Here is a 22,536-nt window from a genome sequence, read left to right on the forward strand (position 1 = left end):
TAATAAAGACATAGAGAAAATTATAGAAGATCATTAGTTGGTAAATGGAGCGTACATTTTAAATTTTACAGCAGGAGTTTGAGCCATGGCTTATGAGCATTAATTGTGTTAGTTTCATTACTCAGTTCTCATGTTAGAATTATGGCTTAATTATATTTCACGTTTGCATTAACTGTGTAGTTAATTTGGCCCGTTGCATTAAAACTGGGTGAGATCCTAAAGGCAGCAGGTCATTAAATAATTGGGCTGGTGGATGTGTGCCATCTCTTACCCTGCTGCTATTGATGTGTGCTCAGGCAAAATCAGTTCATACTAGTTCAAACATAATGCTTTGATTTGTTTATGACCTTGCTTTGGTAGTGCATACAAGTACAATTGCTCTAATGTCTGTATACTAGCTGATATACAACTTGTGTATTTAGTCTCTCTTATTATGCTTTAAAGCTGACATGAAACAACAATGTTCTCACTCCCCACTCGTCACATATGGACCCCTTGGCATCATTTTTTAATGCATCAAAACCAAATGATATGTTAGGAACAAAGTGAAGGATTTAATCAGTTAAAATAATCCTGCTATGTGTTAACAGTCACATTTCACAAGCAGACCTGACATAATGCATCTTCAGGTGGTAATGTTTGAATATGTTTGGGATTTTAGCATTACAGCCGGAGATGGTAATGGCTTTTGGGTCTGTTCCTCACATAAATCAGCATTTGGTCTCAAGAATACTTGAGATATTTGTAATGTTTTAATAATTTGTGACTTTAGTTGTATCTGCCTGTGTTTTATATTGCTTTATATTGAGAAATGCTTAGGTTCAGGGGTAGAGGTCAGGTTAGGGGCTCAGAAATGTGTAAAAAAATAAAATGATTGGGGCTGTTTAAATTGAAAACCATAACCCAACATATATGTCATAAATAGTGATGCCAAGGGGTCCATATGTGACAAATAGGAAAGAAAAAAGGAAAGCTGTTTTCAAAAGCGGGGCATGTTTTTATATTTTAATGAAAAATCACAAAAACAAACCTTTTTTTCCCCTTGCAATAATAAACACTAATGATTTGTTCACCAGGAATGCATGTATCAAGAAAGTTAACAGGGTCCATTAGATTTTTTTGTTTCTTATGTAATTATATATATTAAAAAAATTATAATTTATATATTTGTATATTTTTACTTTATATTTTTCTTATCTTTTCTGTATTTTATATTCTGTATATTTATATATATATTATAATTAATTTATATTAAAATATAAACATTTTCTAAAAATATTTTGATTTTAATCATCTTCACCGCATGTCTTGATATAATATATGCCTGGTTTTTAGTGCTCTTTTAATAAATTAGCACTTAGAAAACTACTCAAGCCCATTTCCACCATGGGATAAAAAAATCAAAAAGATAATTTTGACTTTTAATATCACAATTAGTTTTTTCCTGAAATTCTGAGAAAGAAAATCACAGTTTTGTGAGATATAAAAGAAGAATTCTGATATTTTTTCCTTGCAATTCTGATTTTGCATCTTGCAATTCTGAGAAAAGACAAAAGTCTGAATTGTGAGATAAAAAGTCACAATTACTTTTTTGTTTTTTTTTTATCTAGTGGTGGAAACAAGCTTCCATAGTGCACTGCTATTTCAGTGCATTTAGCACCTGGTAAAACAGGATTGCAGATTATTAGAGAACAAGATGCAGGTTTCTAGTGACTGTTTAGCATGCAGCTGTTTAGTAAACTCACCCCTGACTGTTTACCAGGAGCTGACTGTGATATATTTTGCTTGTATGTTTACTGTAGTCATGGTAGCTCTAGCACTTGCTGTAGATATCACCGACTGTCTTGGTATTGGCAGATAGAGCAGACAAACTGGCTCTGACAATTAGGATAAGAGAATATATTTTCCATTGACACGTCACTGAGAAAAACCGAGGCCACGTTTTCAATGCTGATTGAAACATTCAGCTAGCTTTCTTTCCCAAAGCATATGCTAGTATTTCTCATGATATGTAGGGGAAATGTATGGAAAATTAGCTTTTTGCATGAATGCAACATGCAGAGCTTTATTGCAACTCCTTTCCACTTGCATCGACCACATAAACCCCAAGTGTATCTGTCACACTCTTGTAACGTATGGTTGCATGTGATTTAATTGGACTCCTGAGAATGTCAGTTAAACGTAAACACAATAAAAAACCTTATCCTGCATCTGCATCCTGTACATTCCCTATATACACGAGACAAAACTGTTTTCACACTGTATGCCTCATTGAAATATAGGAATAATATTGAAATTCCTTATTAACCCACACACATACACAAAGAAATATGAGCAGTGTTTCCTGTGCAGCAATAATAGGGTGTGGTTATACAGTGTTCGGAGTGGTTGCTAAGGTATTTTGGGTGGTTTCTAGGTGGTCGGCCCAAGTCAAAAGAGCCCTAGTCTCAATGGGCATATTAACACGTATTAACAAGTGTTAATCAATTAAATTGCTTTTTTATTTGGTTTTGCTCATGACATTTACAATTGGCCACATAGGTCTCTACAAAATGCATTCAGTCACTATTCTTGCACTATATATAAATATGCCCTTAAAAGAAATAAAATTCTGTATACTTAAAAAGAGTAGTTATTAAGGACATAATATACTTTCAAAGAATAAAAGTACTGAACCAAATGTGATATTTTGGGACACTTAATTGTATGTTATTTACAATTAAATAAAAATGCATTATAGTTTAAATTTAACTACCTTATTTGCCTTATTAATTACCTTACTTGGTCCACCTAGGTAGGATATCTAAGTATGGTAAACTAAAATATATTTTAATATGTCATGTATTTAAATATATGCTTAATTGGACATTTTTAATGATGCAATTATTTTGCTTTTTAGTTGCAATTTAGTATACATTTAACATATTTAAACTTTTAATGTAATAGTGAATAACACACTATGGTTAAAATTATACTTAAGTACTTTATATGTGCTTTTAGTAAGCACATCAAAATATGTGTACTTCTTTAAAGCACAACAAAAGATTATTAAAACATTATGTAAAATGTAGTTTTAAGTAAAACTTGTTATTTAACATTATCACAAAGTACACTTTTGACCTTTTTATTTCATTAATGTTGTATTATCTGGAAGTGCAGATTTTTAAAATATACTTTTATATAAAATATACTTTTTATATTTCAAGTCCACTACAAGTGCACATTCAATAGAATGAAGCACATTTCTTTTTCACAAGGGCTTTTGCACCAAACTCGTCGAGTTACGCACACAGTTGAATACTTAGGTTAAGTGGTTTGTTCAGGTCTCTAATCCTCAGTATGAGCAATAGTTATTGTAATGCTTGCCTTAGCAAGCACCACTAACCACATGATTTAATCTTGAATGGCTGCTGCATGTTGGTCATAATCACATTCTGTCAGTTTATGAGGGCATATAATGGCAGCGTGCCAGAGATCAATGCTGACTTCGATGACTTAAATGCAGGAGTCGCAGGTGCATCGTTTCCATTAATGCTCAGCAGGGACCTTCACACCTTTCTACCACGTCCTAAACAACCTGCTCTTGACCTTTAGGGATTTTTTGTCACCGCCAATCCAATTTTAGATTAACAACGCACTGGGGTTGTGTCCGCAGATCATGCTACCTTCGTATGTTATTTGACCCTCTGATGTCCAGACTGCAGGCCTGTTATTAGCAGCATTAGTTCAAGCGGTTAATTGTCTGTTAATCGCTTAAAACAGCAACAGAACTGGCAGCATGTGCTGTTAGTTTGTTAATGTGAATTAAATATCAACCACTGAACAGGATGTTTATTCCTCTGTGCAGAGTGGCACGGAAAAGTGTAATCCTCCATAAGCATTAAAAAAGTTGTAAATAAAATAAAAATAAATTAAATCTAAATATGTATAATAAATTTGATCCTAAATTGTATTAAATAATATATAAATACATTAAGTAGTACATTTAAAAAATTTTTAATAAATATATTGTATTTTTTTATAGTTACACATATGCATCACACATATCCTTTAAAAGGATGTTTTGAAGTTGACTATCACAGAATGCATTGCAATGAGCTCTGTAAAAATATTGAATATTAAGTAAGAAATTTATAAAATCAAGCAATTCTAAAATAATCAAAAAAGCTGTATTAAATGTAGGAACACTGAAAAAAATTATTAATTGAATAGATTAAATTATTTATGGTAAGTGCTTGCAATCAATTTATTATAGCTACATTTAAATAAACAAATTTAGTTGACTAACTTTCAACATGTTTTTTTATTTTTTATTTTACTTTATCAAGACTGCAAAGAGTAAAGACTGAAATGCAATGAAAATTTCAAAAAGACATTTTTAATTTAAAAAAGATGCAATTAAACATGCATGTGTTATACATATACGTCACTTAAAAAACATGCATATGTTTAATTAGGTCATGTATCGAGGTCATGTGACAACAATATATTATGCATACAATTGTTTGAAATATTATGCGTTTTGACATATTATAGGCGCAGTATTCAGTGTATACCGGTTGCACAGTATGCAGTGCACTAGTAATCCATTTGGAACATGGTCAAATATTTGTTATAGTTATGGCTTATAGTTCTTCCCTCAGGTGTTATTTGTGCCCTAGATATGCTCAGTATACTCCTTATTCCACACACAAAGTCATTTCTGCTTTAAAGTCACTATGAGATCAAAAGTGACAATTCTTATTTTTATGCAGTATTACATTACATCACATTGACTTCTCCTCCCCCTCAATTCCTAATGGACAAAATCAAGTCCCATCCTACAGATTTTCTTGTTCAAGAAGCCGTTTTACTCAGATATACGTCACAACAGGGGAGAGAAGTCGAAGAAGTGAAGTTAGAAGAAAGTTCCACTTCCAAGTTAGAAGTTTACATTTATAACACTATACTTTGTGTTACATTACCTTGGCATCAAATTACAGAAAAGTAGTGCTGTTTGATTGTTTCGGGGAATTATGGTAGATTTGACTTCTTTCTCTCTTCTGATCAGTGCAATCACTCTTGTGATATTTGTTTTCATTTTTGGGAAAGTAATAGAAATGCCTTTGTGGATTTTTTCTTTTGCTATTGGAGCAAATGGGAATGCAAAATTATGTTTGTTGTAGTTTCTATTCACAACTTTACTCTACTATGATGACTTGTGTTTCTGAGAACCCCGGAAATGTGAGAAGAGTGCATTATTTTACAATAAAATTTATTACAATTATTTATTTTAGAAAGCATGCATGATGCACAGATCTATGCCTTGACATACAGTATCTGCTTAATTAAAGACTCTTCCATTAAAATCATAAATCTGAGCAATTGAAATTGTTGACCACAGTATAACATTGAGTTTAGTCCTTATAGCTAACTGAGTGTGTAGGCAAACAGAAGCTGCTGGAGAAAAGCCAACCAATTAGCTTCAGCCTGAGTCAGAAAAAAAACATGCTGATGTTCAGTTGCTTGCTTTGTGTGTTTGTTGCTGCAGATTCAGATGATGTAACTGGATAATAAAGGATGCACTGTATGGTTGACACACATGCTCACCTTTACACAGCCTACATAAACTCTGAAGCGTGCTGTGGGTTAAAAATGTGCACTGTGGCAGATGCTGAAAAAAATATAAAGACATGTTAAGGACACATCCTCCCCATTATTCAGATTAACGGTTGACCAATATGAATTCTTCAGTATTTGATCTGATTACATTTTTTTTGTGATTACAAAAAAAAATGCAGGACCTTTGAAAATACAATTTTTAAATTAAGATTTAAAATAATTAAAAAATAAATAAAATAAAAATTGGAATAATTCATAATTGCCATAAAAATAGTGCCGCTATTGAAAAAATTAAATTAGGCATGGCAAGAAATTCCCATAACCTATTTTTTAATGTCTCATTTTAATTATAAAATGGTTTGAATGGTTAACGTTTTCATGAGAGGAAGCATTAGAGAGCACTGTAGTCGGTGGAAAAAATGGCAAAGCTGCTTCTTTATCAACTCATTTTCACTTTTATGCCATTGCATCTGTTTTATGTTGAGTACAGACGCAGCTGAGGCTGAAGATGAGCGGTGAGGGACGTGAGCTGTGCCCATCAGCGACTGTCTGATCGAACGCAAGAGACAGCAGCTTTACGAAAGGCAAGGGACTCATCACTCATCTCAGCTGCATCGGGAAAACAGATTCAATTTGTCGGCCCTGGAGACTCTAACCTTGATAGTGAAAAAAACTGACACAAGCATACAATAGGCATGCACTGCTGGATTTGAATTTACCACTATAGTGCATTTTGAAAATATATTGTGTCAATGCCAAAAAGCTACAACTGGAGCTTGAAACATCACTGAACTTTGTTTATTCAATCATTTAAATACATGTTGATGTCGCTGCCCTTTATAAATACATATTTACAGGTTTATATGGGCATAATGGCAGGCACTTCTAGTCTTTGGGTTACATCAGTTTAGTGAAATAGTATAGATCAACATTAGGAGACACTTCCAATAGTCCAAAGAATAGAAATCAGTCACTATACCATATAATAGCCTTACTTGAGTATCTTATATTTTCAGTATGCTACGTACACTCTCAGAAACAAAAGCTTTCTCTGGGGCAGTTCCTTTTTGAAAAGTACTAATATTTACCTTTGAGGTACTTATATGCATCTTTAGGGGTAAATAAGGTACACAGGTGCACGTTTTGAAAGGATACTAACCTAGGGACAGTTTTTGTATTTGTCAATATATATTCCAGATTTTTAAAAAATGTTTTTAATATAAGTTTCTTATGCTCAGAAAGGCTGCTTTTATTTGATCAAAAATACAGTAAAAACTGTAAATTTGTGAAATATGTTTTAGAATTTAAAGGAACTGTTTTGTATTTTAATATATTTTGGAATATAATTTATTCCTGTGATGCAAAGCTGAATTTTCAGCATCATTACTCCAGTCTTCAGTGTCACATGATCCTTCAGAAATCATTCTAATCTGCTGATTTGCTCAATTATTAATTATAGCAATTGATAATTACTATCAATGTTGAAAATGTGCTTCTACATATGTTTTTTTTGTGGAAACCATCATAGATAAGTATTTTTCTTTTCTTTCTTTCTTTCTTTCTTTCTTTCTTTCTTTCTTTCTTTCTTTCTTTCAATTTCACTTAGCTAAATTTTTTAATGGTAGTGTATCATGGTTTCCACAAGCACAGCTGTTTTCAACATAAGAGAATAATAAGAAATCTTTCTTTTGCAGCATATTAGAATGATTTCTGAAGGATCATGTGACACTGAAGCCTGGAGTAATGATGCTGAAAATTCTGCTTTGCATCACAGGAATAAATGACATTTTAAAATATATTCAAGTAAAAAAACAGTTCTTTTAAATTGTAATAATATTTCAAAATATTACTATTTTTACTGTATTTTTCATAAAATAAATGCAGCCAGAAACTTATTTTTTGAAATCTTCAACTTTCCAAACATTTGACCAGTAGTGTATTTCCCAGTGACAGTGAAGCTCACAAAAACAAGGAGAACGCTCAGAGTTCATCTGACTCGGGGATAAATGTGGAAGACATGGATGAAATGGGCTCAAGGAGGATGCTGGGAAGTATCAGAGGGGCGCTGTCAGCCACCCAGCCCGAGGCCGTTCTGTTGAAGGTGGGCCGTTTGACTGGAGCAGGTGCTGCAGGCTTGGGGCTTGGAATGGGGAGGCTGGGGCTCACATCAAAAGTTTTAACAGGGGCTGTGGGTGCCTTCCCAAAACCACCGAATGGAATAGCCACCCTTCAATTAGAAGAGAGGAGAGTAGAGGAGGATATGAACGCTTATGGTTTTGTTAGACAACACAACAAAAACAATCTTACAGCAAAAGGTGTGGAATATAATACAAACCCAGCAACATTTTAGGTAAAGGTGTCTTAATGATTGACTCTAAATCAAATCTTTTTGCTCATAAAACATGAGGCAGGTTTCCAACATTTGGCCAATATTCTTCAAAGTCAACATGAAACAGCATTTATAAACCTGTTTGCATATGCAACAGTATATTCAAAGAGAAAAAAGGCCCACTATTATTTTATATTAGAAATGAGAAATGAATGAAAAATGAGCGTTACATAACAGAATGGACCAGTGTAATAATCTACTGTAAACATAATCAGCAGCAGTGTGTTATTATTGTTAACTAAAATGTTTAAAATATAAATATTAGATGAAAAACTGAAACTTACAGAACATAAAAAATAAAAATGTGTCCTATAAGTGAAAAATAAACAAAAAATTACTAAAATTTTAATATAAATACATTTTGGCTATTATAAATATATATATAAAAAATAATAATAAAAAGACAAAATAACAAAAATGCTAAAACTGAAACTAAAATTTCAAATATTTAAATAAATAGTATATATATATAAATATATATAAAATATAAATAAATAACACCAGTCTGTACCGGATTTTTTTTATGGATGATTCAAACACAATTAGTTGAAAAAGCAGTTATATTTTTATCTTACCTGTTGAAACTCTTGTATTGAGGAATCTCTTGTCTGGTTTGGGGTTCAGGCATGCGGGCGACCAGCGTTTCGGCCAGAGAGGGGTCACTAATGAGGGCCTGCTCCCAGGGCGACTGGTAGGATCTGGGCATTGCTGTACAGTTGAACTTCTCTTCTGGAACATCCTTCAAGGGACCACCATAACCTATTGAATGCATGAAGAAAGCTTATATGGTACATGAACCAAAAATCCTTGTGAAAATAACTATGTTTTAAAAGAATATCCTTAAGTGTGAACTGAATGCAACTAACTAGATAATAACTAGGTACTAACCCTGAACCTTCCCCTAACCCTACCCCATGTAGTTACCTTATCTTACCAGTACTTTCTTAGGTAAGTACACTGTAAGTACATGTACTGTAACATAAAGTGGCTGTTTATTAGCACTTATAAAGCATATATTAATGCCTTATTCTACATGACCTTATTCTAGATCCCTTAATCCACCCTATGCCTAAATTTAACAACTACCTTACTAACTATTAATAAGCAGCAAATTTGGAGTTTATTGAGGCAAACGTGATAGTTAATAGTTATGTAATATTAAGAGTTGGTCCCCAAAATAAATTGTGACCCTTTTAAAATATACTTTTAAGGTTTGAAGTACACTACAAGTGCACATTTAATACAATTAAGCACCCTTCTTTTTCACAAGGGATCATTTTACAAGACTTACTGAAAATCAAAATGCTGATAAACAAAATGAAAAACACAATTAGGGATAACAAAAACAATAATCAAAATATCAGCGGTAAGAGCTGCTCAAGTATAAGATCAGGACAAAGCACATGTTCAGAAATGAAAAATTATCATTAAGAGAGGGAATGCAGGGAGATGCCTATAGGTCAAGGGCACACATGGCCTGCTTTGCATGGTCTAGAAACTCACTACATCACTGTTGATGCATTATTTTCATTGTTTAGTGAGCTATCCCTTTAATAAATGTGACTTGACCACATGTATGCCTTCATAATGTAAGGCAGAGAGCAGCATTACCAATGCTTTGCATTGATCCCTTTTTCTTTTTTTGCATTGCTTGTGAAGCATAAAATAAATTAGAAACTAAGTAAAAGAAGTGAAAGGCTTCACAAGGTCCTAAAACATGCTGTGGAGAGATACAGGGTGACCCTTCAAAATGAGTATCCCTCAAACCGCTGTTCACTGGCAGGGCCAGCAAGCCCAAAACAAGAGTTATGTAATGTGGGTGTTCTGTCACATATTAGCCTCACACTGAGGACAATCTCCTTCCTGAGTTTTTGGGCAGCACAGGAGTTTCAGCGCTGAGGGTCTGGGCAGTTCAATGGGCCTCAGAGAAACTTTAGGGGGAATTAGTTTTTAGACACTGTTTTCATGGGAAAGTGCGCTGACATATCAAGGCGCTGATGAGCTATGAAAACATTCTCATTAGGAGGCAGTTTAGGCTTGCTGAAAGGCTTGCGTATTTCTTCTTCTTTGCATTTAATGCATTTAGCTGTATCAAAAATTCACTTTTGATCTTAAAGCTATGTCTATAAATAAAATAAAACAAGGCAGCGGCTATTTACACTAAGTGCAAATAGCTATAGATTCTGTTTACACTGTTAAAATAGCAGGATTTTCTGCTATTTATACAACTTCTGCACCTCAGTGGTGTAGTACATAATAAAACAGTACTCAATAATAATCTATTGAGTGTAAATTATAATTATAAAACCTTGATTCTGATTGGTTGAGCCACATTCGAAGCTGTTGTAAATTATTCTACAAACATACACCTTCGTTTATGTGACAACCGTTTCTGAGGAGCTACATTTGTGAAACCTTGCTACATATATGAAATAACCGTTTTATAAAAGCAGTAAGCCCCAAGAAGCCGTGGTTTACAGTGAATTTATAACAGCTAAGGGGTGTTGTTAGGCACGACACGAAAATTATTAAATGGATGCCACCTTATTGGGACAATATTATTATCTACGCCAGTGGAGCTGATGTTTGATAATCGTCTTTTGTAGTGTTGACTACCCCAATCACACTTTGGTGGGCGGAGTTAGTGTAAATAGCCTCTGCCAACAAGGCGGCTATTTGCACTTAGTGGAAATAGACACTCCGATAAAATAAAATAAAATAAAATAAAATAAAATAAAATAAAATAAAATAAAATAAAAATAACATTAAACTGTTACAATTAAATTAAAATGATGTATAATTAAATATAATAAAATATAAATAAAGTAATATATAATTAATTAAGAAATAAAATATAACAAAACTAATAAAATAATTACAAATTGAGTTTTGGTTTAACATTAAACTGTCTACAAATAAAATAAAATTGTATGGTTTTGGTTTAACTTTACAACTAAACTAAACTAAACTAAACTAAACTAAACTAAACTAAACTAAACTAAACTAAACTAAACTAAACTAAACTAAACTAAACTAAACTAAAAGATCAAATAAAACAGCATAGCGTGATACCAGTTGCTTCTATCTCTCACACTGTGGGACCTCATCTGATTTTAATCTTGTTTATTTATTATCAAACATTCAACTGCTGGTCTTTGTATCTTCCCCTCCCCATCCAAATGAAGCCTCAAAGTCACTAAAATAGCAGGATGCACTGTAATATGTGCTCATCCACCGATCTAGGAAGGGTGGCTGAGCCCCAAGGCTAGATGAGGCCATGGGAGTTATAAGGATAGGATCTGTTTAAGATGTTATCGTGGACGGCTGCTGCTCTGTGCCACTACTTAAAGGACACAGGAAACACTTAGCAAGCTTCCTGTTGGGGCACTACGGCCACTGTTCACACAGGAATGACATGCTCAAGATGTACATCAGCATGTACCACAAACCAAAAACTCTAAATGCTGTACTGTATATAATAACTTAATTGAAATTATTTAAATAAATAAAAACAAAGAAACAGTCTAATAATATTTCAAGATTTTGTTTTACATAGACATAATAAACTTAATTATATCATGTCTTCTGTTTGAGGTGCAAAAAAATGATCTAACATCATAAATGGACCATCAAACATAATCAGGAACACCACATTAGTACAAAGTTTTGTCTAATTAACTAAATCAAGTCTCGATTGTCATTTAACCAAATCAGTGTAATATATTGCTGGTTTTGGTTTTTAGTATTTAACACTTTTTTTCTCTCCTAAAAACAAAAAAATCAGTTGTAAAATAAAATAAAAATAAATAAAATATTGTCACTTGGTATTAAATTTGAAACTTTTTTAGTAAAATTTATTACATAATAATATTTACGGTTTATTAAAAACCCTTTATTGTTAGTATATATTTCCTTTTAAAATTGCCTATAAGCTATACTAATAATAATTTTTAAATAATCATTTAAAACAACAACAGCAACAAAAAACATTTAAAATGTTCCTTTTTTAGGTCAAGTGCAAAAGAATTCCTTGAGCAAACTGTTTATGACAGGTTTTCAGTTGTAGTGCCCCCTATGGGCAGATTTTGACTTGATATGCTGTGGATCTTCACTTTGTTAAGATTGGACATTGCATTGAGCAGATCAAGAAATTGCTGTGGACTAACCTGGGGCAATAGTCTCAGGGTTGAGTGCATTTGGTGCCTGGTCAACTCCAAGACAGTGTTCATTACTCAAAATGTTTATCGTTTCAGCACTTGGACCTGGACAAATGGCATCAATCTGAGAAAAGAAAAATGGGAATAGTGGCTCTATTGAGAATTAGTGCTTATTTGGATTGTATATAAACAAATGACACTCACGTTGTGCTGTGTGTTGGCTTCATTCTGAATACTTTCAAAGGTGTATTTCTCGGAGCGCTTCTGACGCATCTTGAACAGACGGGAGCCCCTGTTTGATGCCAAGGAAAGCTCCTCCAACATGATCTCCTTCGGTGCGCTAACTTTCCTCCCTAGATCCATCTCTACTTCTGGAAAAGAGTAAAGAAGCAGTGTTAGGGGAAATGAATTACAAGTACGAGTTAAGTAATCAGATTACTTTTCAAGTAACTAGTAGAGTAACATATTACTTTCTAATTTGCAAGAAAATATAACTTTTTCGAATAAGTAAATAAGTGTTTTCCATTTATTGATTAAATTCCACTTATTGATGTATTGACCTCTCTTGTTTGCATGTTTTTATTGACTGACCACTCTCCTGTCTGCATGTTGAGAGGCGTTGTGTGCGCTGTGTGAACATGATGTTACTGTAGTTCTGGACTAAATGTGAACATGCATTTACTCACCTCACTTACACAAAAACAGATTCAGTGTTTTTCAAAATGAATAAAACAGTAAAATGCAAACTCAGGATATGAAGCAAATCTGCAATAACTAAATATGTTAAATAACACAAATATACATCATGTATTAAATCCCATCTATTCATTTCACTTTTGGTGTGAAAGGGCTTTTACATTTGCCAAAAATAGAACTTTTTTATATAAAAAAACAAGCAAGCAAGCCCTGTCCTGATGAGAAAAAGCAATGCAAAAGTAAGGTAACCTAATGCATTCCATAAAAAGTAACCAATGCAATTAGAGACTTTTTTAATGGAGTAACGCAATAATGTAATGCATCACTTGTAAAAGTAACTTTCCCCAACACTGAGAGCAAGTATAACATAATATTCTCATTTTAAAAATGAATGTCTCCCCTACACTAACTTTATTCCTTAAAATTCATCTTTGATGATAAAAATGAAATGTATTTTCCCCATGAAAATAACTTCTTTGTCTTGAAATGGCTTGAATGTATCTACACCCTTACCTCTACCTCATTTAGTATATGCAGATGTATGCATATGATAATTAGTCCCTGCCTCCACTTAACAGCAGAAGCTCGGACCTGCTGTTCACTCAGCTAACTGAAGTGGTAAACGCTGCACAGTGACAGATGGCAATATTGGATGAATGGATAAGAGGGAGTGAATCCATGAGTGAATTTATTCTAATTCTGAATGGATTACAGAAAGTGTGCAAAGAGCGCTCCCTTTATAATCACCAAGAAACTGTCTCTTATCTTAATTCATCACGATAATCAATGAAATGCTACACTGCACAATTAATATCTTATTATCATCGCATCTACACTTTCTTTGTTATAATGAGAAGAATTGCGAGCGTGTAGAACTCCAACACTATCTCAGAACCAATTTGTATGTATTTTACGACCTCACTCGTTCGATTTTGTACGATTTTTCCAGACCCCAGTGACGGGTAGGTTTAGGGGTAGGTCATTCGTACAAATTCATATGAATTGGGGAACGATTTAGCAAAACTTTGCCACCTCGTAAAATATGTAAGAATTGCTGTGAAATCGGGTTGAGAACTCAGCATTGAACACTTTTGAGCGGTGAGTGGATTCTAACTTAAACACTTTTGATTGGCCATTGCAATAAACCAACAGGTATGTCTGTGATTGGCTAAGTGGATGGTGAAGTTGTGCTGAAGTGATGGGTTTGATGGAACCACAAGCAGTTCTGTCTTGGCAAGGTTAAGTTAAACTTATGAAAATGTATGAACTTAATTAACGATTTAAATAATTTATTAACTTATGAGAAACTTATGATCATTGGATAAAAAGCCCTATTTCACATTTTGATGGGATTGGTTATGTAGGAAACAGGCGGTTTCAAACCATGTTTGACTAAATGACTAAATGCTCAGCGTTGACTGAGCTCATGGTTTTTAAGCATATTCAAAATACCAGACATACAATTATAAAAAACTTTGATGTAAACTTTTAAGTAATCAATTTTAGCAGCCATACTCACTTCACTGTGTTTTTGATCATTGCATGAACAATTCAGTTTAGATGTCAGCTGTATTTAGGCCCAAATTGAGTTATTACTGACGGCCGTAATGCGGGTCACTCGGGGGCTCTAGCAGGCGTATCAAAGGATGAAAATGTATCCTGCTGGTATGTTCTTACAGCTGTCAAGCGTCATCTTGCAGTCAGCCGCCGGATGATCAGTTGTCCGCCCCCCCAAAATAGAGTTTCAAACAGACAACTACAAAAGGATTAGCTGTTCTCAGTAGTAATGCATCTCTACGGATTAGTATTTTTAGCTGTCCGGGTGTGGTTAATCTAATCACAGCTAATGCGAATACACAAATCTTAACAGTGTTTTAACATGTGTTAATAGCTAAACATATAATAATTATCCTAGCATGTTTGTGTTGACAGTAAGTTTATATTACTGTCATGATTCGGCTGCTGCTAACGTGTAGGAAAGAGGAATCGAGGAGACGGAGTAATTCAACATAGAACCATCTTTATTCATCCAAATAAAGAGACATAGAGGCCAGATGCACATGTAGCAGGGGAAACAGAAGTGTAACAGTGGACAGGAAACAAGGGGCAGAACACACTGTAAATAGACAGAACTAACGAGGGGAAAACGAGACACACCTGGAACCAAATGAAACACAGCTGGGACTACATGAACTGAATGGGGACAGGAACAGGAAACACCAAATATGGGCACAAGAGGGATGGAAACACAGGACACAGGGGCCGTTTCTCAGTACCAAGTTCGCAGAGTCTGGACTTCCGTCCTTTCGAGTTTGGACTTGCCAAGTTCGACTCGGAAGAACGAACTCTCGAGGACGGGAGGACGAACTGAATTCTGGGTTATGGCCCGTATCAAGTCCGCACAAGTCACCTCTCGATGCATCCTCGGTAAAAGGGGCGGATCAAGAACACATCCGGGGATTTGAACTGGACTTGGCTAGATGTGAACTTTGAATTGGAACAGTACTTCGGCAGCGACTGATGACGTTTCACAAGTCCACAAGAACACAAGTACAGACAAGTATGCATATTGAGAAACGGCCAGGGACACAGGTCTGACGATTACAATGTTTATATTAATTGGAGAGCCAATTAAAAGTCAGCTGGTTAGTTACAAGTAATTATGTATTTAAGTAAGAATTGAATGCCTTTATTTATCAATGATGCATTAAATCTATGTATTAATTAAAAGTGAAAAGACTTTTAAATTGTTACAAAAAGAAAAGAGAAACGTATTTCAAATAAATGTTGAGCTTCTGAAATTTCTGTTTATCAAATAATCCTGAAAAAACCCCCCATCAAACTCTCGCTTTCCACAAACGTATAAAGCAGCACCACTGCATGGAAATAAATTTGGTGTAGAAACAATTTTCACTGTAAATTTCACCAACAATTTTAATGTAGTGACCCATACTTGGAATTTGCGCTCTGTATTTAACTACCACCGTTTCCCCTCTATACTGCCCTTTCTCCTCTCCATCCCATTCTCCTCTCTACCCCTTCCCCTCTCTTCCGTCCTTTCCCCACTCTACAACACTTCCCCTCTCTATCCCACTTCCCCTCTCTACACTCCTTCCCCTCTCCAACCTATTCTACTCTCTACACACTCTTCCCCTCTCTTCCGTCCTTTCCCCTCTCTACAACACTTCCCCTATCTACCCCCCCGTCCCCTCTCTACTGCCCTTTGTTGTACCAAAAGTTGTACCACAAGGGATTCGAACTCACAACCTCTCGGTCACGTGCCTATTGCTGATCATGTTACGTCACTGGGGAGAAGGGGATATACACAGATGCAGAAGTTCAGAAGTTGACCTGAGAATCAATTAAAAGGAATGAATTTGTACTTAAATGCACTGTCATTTGTTTAATAGATTGACATGAGATCATCCTTGGAAAGGCCCAAAGTCTGCAACAGAAGCAACTTCTGGATCATTTCTTGCCACAGTACCTCTTGCGGTCTAGGCATGCGTCACATTGAGTGGCAAACCCACGACATGTAGCATGCGGTATCCGTGGAGTAACACATTGAGCTAGTCGTTCATGCATATTTCACAATATTACAGTTTTTACTCTATTTTTGAACACGAGAGACTTCTTTCAAAAACATAATAAATAAAGAAATAAATAAAGAAAGAAAGAATAAAAAAAGCTTAGTGACCAAAAACTTTTGAATGGTGTCTATATGTGTATTGGTGTAGAAACAACCTTCACTCAAAAATCTCTAGTACATTTCACAAACAATTATGAAGAAACAGCAAGGAACAATAAATTAAACATTTAGAATCTTGAATCTTGTAAAACATTCTACAATAATCTTTGTTATATTTACTGGGTTGTTGATTACATATTATCTGGATTACGTAATCATATTCCAAAAAATTACTTGTAATTAGATTATATTACAATTTAAAATACTTGTAGAAAACAGTTACTTTTTATTATGACTACATATTCACACAACAGCAGTAAATTATTCATACTTTACTTCTTTCTTCTGTGTTATCTTTAGAATTTTCTTTTCTAAAATAGCCCACCACTTATATACATCTATAAAGTCACATTCGCATAAAGACCAGTCAGGTAGATATAATTACACAGAAAATTGAGAGGCCACGCAACATTTGACACTTTGCTTTTTTGGTTATTTAAGTGCATCATCCGGGTATTCAAAGTGCACTTTTTCTTTATGGAATTTTCAGTGTGAACACACAACGTCTCGCACTATTAATGTTACAAAACGTCCTAGAATAGTGCACAAGTACACGATTTGGGACGCACCCTATGTCTTTGGAAGCCTTTTGCCTTTCAAACACATTAAAAAACACAAATTGATGTTATTTCTTATTTACATGTAATGTTATTTACATGTTTTGTCAGCTGAACCTCTTTCACCCAATATATTCCTTTCAAGTACCAGTAATAACGTAATAATTAAGTAACCCCTTTGCATGTTCACGGTTCTCTGACGTTGGTTAATGATCACATGACATGCAAACAAATCAAATATTTCATCTTTTTTAGTAAATGTTTTATTTTGATTGTTATTTTTAAATTATTTTTTATTTTATGATTTAATTAATAGCTTTTTGTTAAATTCACCCCCCCCCCATACAATAATATCCTATTTAAATCAATGTAATGAACAAGTTGTGTCAAAAGTAATCTGAAAGTAATCAAAAGTAGTCTGATTATATTGTATCAAATGAGTAATGTTATGAATTACATTACTAACTAATCAGTAACCTGTGTGTGTGAATATGTGTGTGTGTGTGTGTGTGTGTATATATATATATATATATATATATATATATATATATATATATACATATATATATATATATATATATATATAAAATGAAAGGTTGGTGATGAATCATTGCTCGTACCATCAGTGGCATGGATCTCTCTACAAATAGCAGCCGCCTGCATTTTCCTCTCCTGTGTTGACATCAGAGTATGCTGAGACATGCTGTCTGTAGAAAACAAAGTTAAGGAATGTGAGTCTCCAACATTTTGCCCCTTGCAATCTCACTCCTTTTCAAACGCTACACAACAGACCAACACATAATCACATTCATAGTCTGGCAGACGGGGTGACATTTATTACACCTGCTGGAAGGCTGACACTAGCACATCCCTTTAAATAACCCCGAGCAATTAAACATGACGGCCCAGCAAAGGCAGTGCTCCCGTGTAGTTCTGCGGGGGACTGTGAATCGATACGCCTGATATAGACCCAACTGGACAGGACGCTGCCAAAAGGTGGGATGTCACACCACACCAGTCTAGCAGGTGGAAAGAGGAAGATGGGAATCTGTGTCCACATCCATTACTGCACTACCCTAGTAAAAAAGTCATATATTTAAAATACATTTATTTCATACTAAGTATAGTTCAAATCTATTAACATATTTACTGACAGATAACTTGAAACTTACTTTTATTTGACGTACTACTTGTGCACAATGCACATTTCTTAATATTAAGTCTAAAATGTGTATTAATGTCACTTTTGATGAGAACTGTATAAAATCAGTCTTTAAATGCAAGATACTTAAAGTGTACCTGAAGTGTATTTGCAATAGTTCCACTTTAGCACAATCAAATATACTAAGCATATCTTTAATCTTACTTCTGCACAATTAAAGTGCATTAAGCACAAATTAGTTGTTCCAATTTAGCAGACTTTAAGTATACCAGTTTAGTATACTGAAAGTACAATTCCAGGGAAGTACGGAAGCGTATTGCATTCACTTGAGGAAAAAAAATCTACTCTGTTTTTCTGAATTAACAACTTAATTATCTCAGAATTACGAGATAATTTTTCATTAAAAAAAGTTTTTGCTCTGTTTTTCTGAATTAACGACTTAGTTATCTCAGAATTACGAGATAATTTTTCATTAAAAAAAGTTTTTGCTTTGTTTTTCTGAATTAACGACTTAATTATCTCAGAATTACGAGATAATTTTTCATTAAAAAAAGTTTTTGCTCTGTTTTTCTGAATTAACGAGTTAATTATCTCAGAATTACGAGATAATTTTTCATAAAAAAAAAGTTTTTGCTCTGTTTTTCTGAATTAACGAGTTAATTATCTCAGAATTACGAGATAATTTTTCATTAAAAAAAGTTTTTGCTTTGTTTTTCTGAATTAACGACTTAATTATCTCAGAATTACGAGATAATTAAGTCATTAATTCAGAAAAACAGAGCAAAAACTTTTTTTTTCATTAAAAATTATCTCGTAATTCTGAGATAATTAACTCGTTAATTCAGAAAAACAGAGTAGATTTTTTTTCCTCAAGTGAATGCAATACGCTTCCGTAGGGAAGTACATAAATATGAAAATGTATTTGTAGTATACTTAGCATGAAATAAATGTATTTCAAATACATTTAAGGATATTTATTTGTCACTAGGGTATACATGCTGTTCACTAACCATGCTACTAAAGTCTTAATGGAACGCTTGTAATAATTGAGATAAGACTGCAATAAAATGATAAAATATAAATATTAGATGAAAAAATTCTAAATGTTATTAGTGACTAAGTAACTATTAGTGACTGAAACTAAAACTGAAATAAAAATAATGAAATGTATACAAATATAAAAAGCTAATTAAAAATATTGATAGATATTATAACAATATACAAATAATATTAAATCACTGAAACCCACCAACTGCAAAGACAACACATATACACGTACAGTACCGTGTTATTTACACTTCAAAGAATACTACTAATAGTTTTAATAATTTCAAGATTTTTATTTTGCTCATTTGTACTTATTTTGATGTGTTGACTAACATACTAAAGCACATGTGAAGTACTTGATTCTAATTTTTATTTTTACATTTAATAGTTAATATAGGTAGTATATTTGAATATGTTTCATATATTTAGTTAATATATTTAAATGTACTTAATTGCAACTTCATCGTTACAAATGCATAATTACAAATATATTTAAATACATGACATCCAAGTTTCGATAGAAATTACAATAAATAAAGAATATTTTAGTTTACCATAAATGCTTGTCAGTACATTCAGCAGTACTTTAACCATATTTCAAAGACAACAGAAGTAATTATGAAATTATATATAAAGATGTACTTTAAAAATCAGCTAATTGCATTTAATATGAATGTAAAGTATAATAAATGTTATTAAATAACTTGCAATTAAGTGTCTGAAATCATTACATTCAGTTGGCACTTGAATTAAAAAGGTTTAATAATTCTGTAGTAAGTGCAATTTTTTAAAATATAATAAAGTGTACTTCTTTTATATATTTCATTCCACAAAAAATCTGTTAGGTAGGGTGTACTGTGTAAACTTCATGCTATATTTATATTTCATGTGCCAAATACACAAATTACACATGTGAATTCAGCAGTGTGTAGATATTATATAACCAGCATAATCAGTACGGGCACTGTATAGCCCCATCAGAGACCTTACCGTACTGCTTTGAGACATTACTGTACATCATTATGTATAAATGATGGCGGTCATCAACGCTTTTAGCACACTGCACACACACCCCAGGCGTCCCTGAGGCAGGGCTCTTACCTGCACCGGGCCGGGTTGTGTGGAGAGGTCAGTCTGGATCTGTGCTGGTTTCCTCTCTGAGCAGGACTGAGGGGCTCTGGCCAAGCACAGGGGTGTCAGAGCGACGGCCAGCAGTTAGTCTGTGTGCTTTCACTAGCATACAGTTATAAATAGCACTGATCACACACAAACAGACTTACGTTGACACTTTTGAGTGTGACGGAGACAGCAGGTGTCTGCTCAGGTTATGACTTCCCTGTGTTTGTACAGTTCATTCATTCTTAGGTTTCAGTTCGGTCAACTAAGTTTTGGTTAATGTGGTCAGTGTGGCCTAATTTCTACTGTGAATGAGAGTAATTTGATTTATAGGATATATATATAAAACACCTTACCCTGGCTTTTTCATGGCAACACAATAAATTTTATTAACTATTCCTTCCCTAGTGAAAAACAAAATACTAAAATGCATTTGAAATACATTAAATATTTTGTGCTAAATATACTTAATTGTAGTACACTTGAACCCATCTTTCATACACTAGTATGAAATTAAGTTCTTAGCAATGCATATTACTAATCAAAAACTAAGTTCTGATATATTTACGGTAGGAAATTTACTAAATACCTTCATGGAACAGATCTTTACTTAATGTCCTAATTATTTTTGGCATAAAAGAGAAATCAATAATTTTGACCCATACAGGTCGTGGCCTAATGGTTAGAGAGTCGGACTCGTAATCGAAAGGTTGCGAGTTCGAGCCCCCGGCCGGCAGGGATTGTAGGTGGGGGGAGTGAATGTCCAGCGCTCTCTCCACCCTCAATACCACGACTGAGGTGCCCTTGAGCAAGGCACCGAACCCCCAACTGCTCCCCGGGCGCCGCAGCATGGCTGCCCACTGCTCCGGGTGTGTGTTCACGGTGTGTGTGTGTGTGTGTGTGCATTTGTTCACTACTCACTGCTGTGTGTGTGCACTTGGATGGGTTAAACGCAGAGCACCAATTTCGAGTATGGGTCACCATACTTGACAATACGTCACGACTTTGTAACATGTCTGGTTTTCTGTTTTCCCCTGTGACCTAGTTTTCCCCATTCAGTTTAATTAGTCATTCAGTTCACCTGTGTTTGCAATTATCTCATTAGTCTCCTATGTTTGGTCCATCCTTTATAAGTCTTCAGTTCTCCCTGTGTATTCGTCCGTTCTTGTCTATGTAAGCTTGATTTATTGTCTACCTTTTGATATTCTGATTAAAATACCTTTTGTTTGCATCACCGTCGTCTGCCTGCAGTTGTGCCTCATCAGCCCGTGACAGAAGAACGGACCAATACATTTTTTTTTTTGCGGCATTTTTTGTTCCCCTATTTTTTCCTCCCCCTTTCCCATGGATAATCCCAACATTGCCCTGCTATGCCTGGAGCAGAGGGACCGCTCCCTAGAAGATTACACCAGGGATTTTGTGGAATTGGCGTGCCTAACGCACTATCCTGACCGCTCGCTTTGTGTATTTTACATCGCCAGCCTTAGCGAGCGGTCTAAGGCACGCCTCCACGGGAGCGGTCCTCGGAACAACTTTGCCGCATGTGTGGAGTGGGTGCTGGAGAACAATGGACTATTCTTCTCCGTCTGCCCCGCTGATGAGGACTTCTCCAGCCTCACTCCCAAACCAGTGACCAGCCAGCCTTTCTCCTACTGCACGGAGATTTCGCCGGAGCCCACTCCAGATGGAGAGCCTGTGCCTGCCGTGACACGTGAGCCAGATCCGAGACCCGTGATCGAGCCTATCGTCACCCCGGAGCCTGAGCCCCAGGAGTGGTCTGACCAAGTGCGTGAGCCGGCAACATCGTCCGTCCCCGAGGGAATCCTAGTGGAGATCGAGGGCTTGGAGGGAAGCCCCGCCCAAGCTGAGGGTGAGCTGCAACTGGCCACTGGCAATTATTCCGAAGAACTTAAGGACATCTTCATGTGGGATCTTATTGACTGGTTTGGGGAGGCATTACCCAGCCCTGTATCTCCTGTGTCTCCGCTGGTTCCGTCCAGCCCTGAATCTCCTGTGCCTCCGCTGGTTCCGTCCAGCCCTGAATCTCCTGTGCCTCCGCTGGT

The 22,536-nt window shown here is 34.9% G+C and overlaps 1 protein-coding gene across 1 annotated transcript; it reads right to left on the bottom strand.

The window, feature by feature from the left end:
• Window positions 1–6,384: 6,384 nt before the first annotated feature.
• LOC306870560 (myozenin-2-like) lies at window positions 6,385–20,605 on the bottom strand. The gene is made up of 6 exons (XM_079417917.1): window positions 20,459–20,605; window positions 17,769–17,855; window positions 12,352–12,518; window positions 12,157–12,271; window positions 8,566–8,749; window positions 6,385–7,828 (listed from the first exon to the last, which is right to left on the bottom strand). The coding sequence occupies exons 2-6, from the start codon at window positions 17,848–17,850 to the stop codon at window positions 7,582–7,584; spliced, it is 795 nt and encodes a 264-aa protein (XP_079274043.1). The 5' UTR covers window positions 17,851–17,855; window positions 20,459–20,605; the 3' UTR covers window positions 6,385–7,581.
• Between the last annotated feature and the right edge of the window lie 1,931 nt (window positions 20,606–22,536).

The sequence above is a fragment of the Barbus barbus genome (assembly GCF_936440315.1).
Source record: "Barbus barbus genome assembly, chromosome: 1".
Taxonomy (NCBI): domain Eukaryota; kingdom Metazoa; phylum Chordata; class Actinopteri; order Cypriniformes; family Cyprinidae; genus Barbus; species Barbus barbus.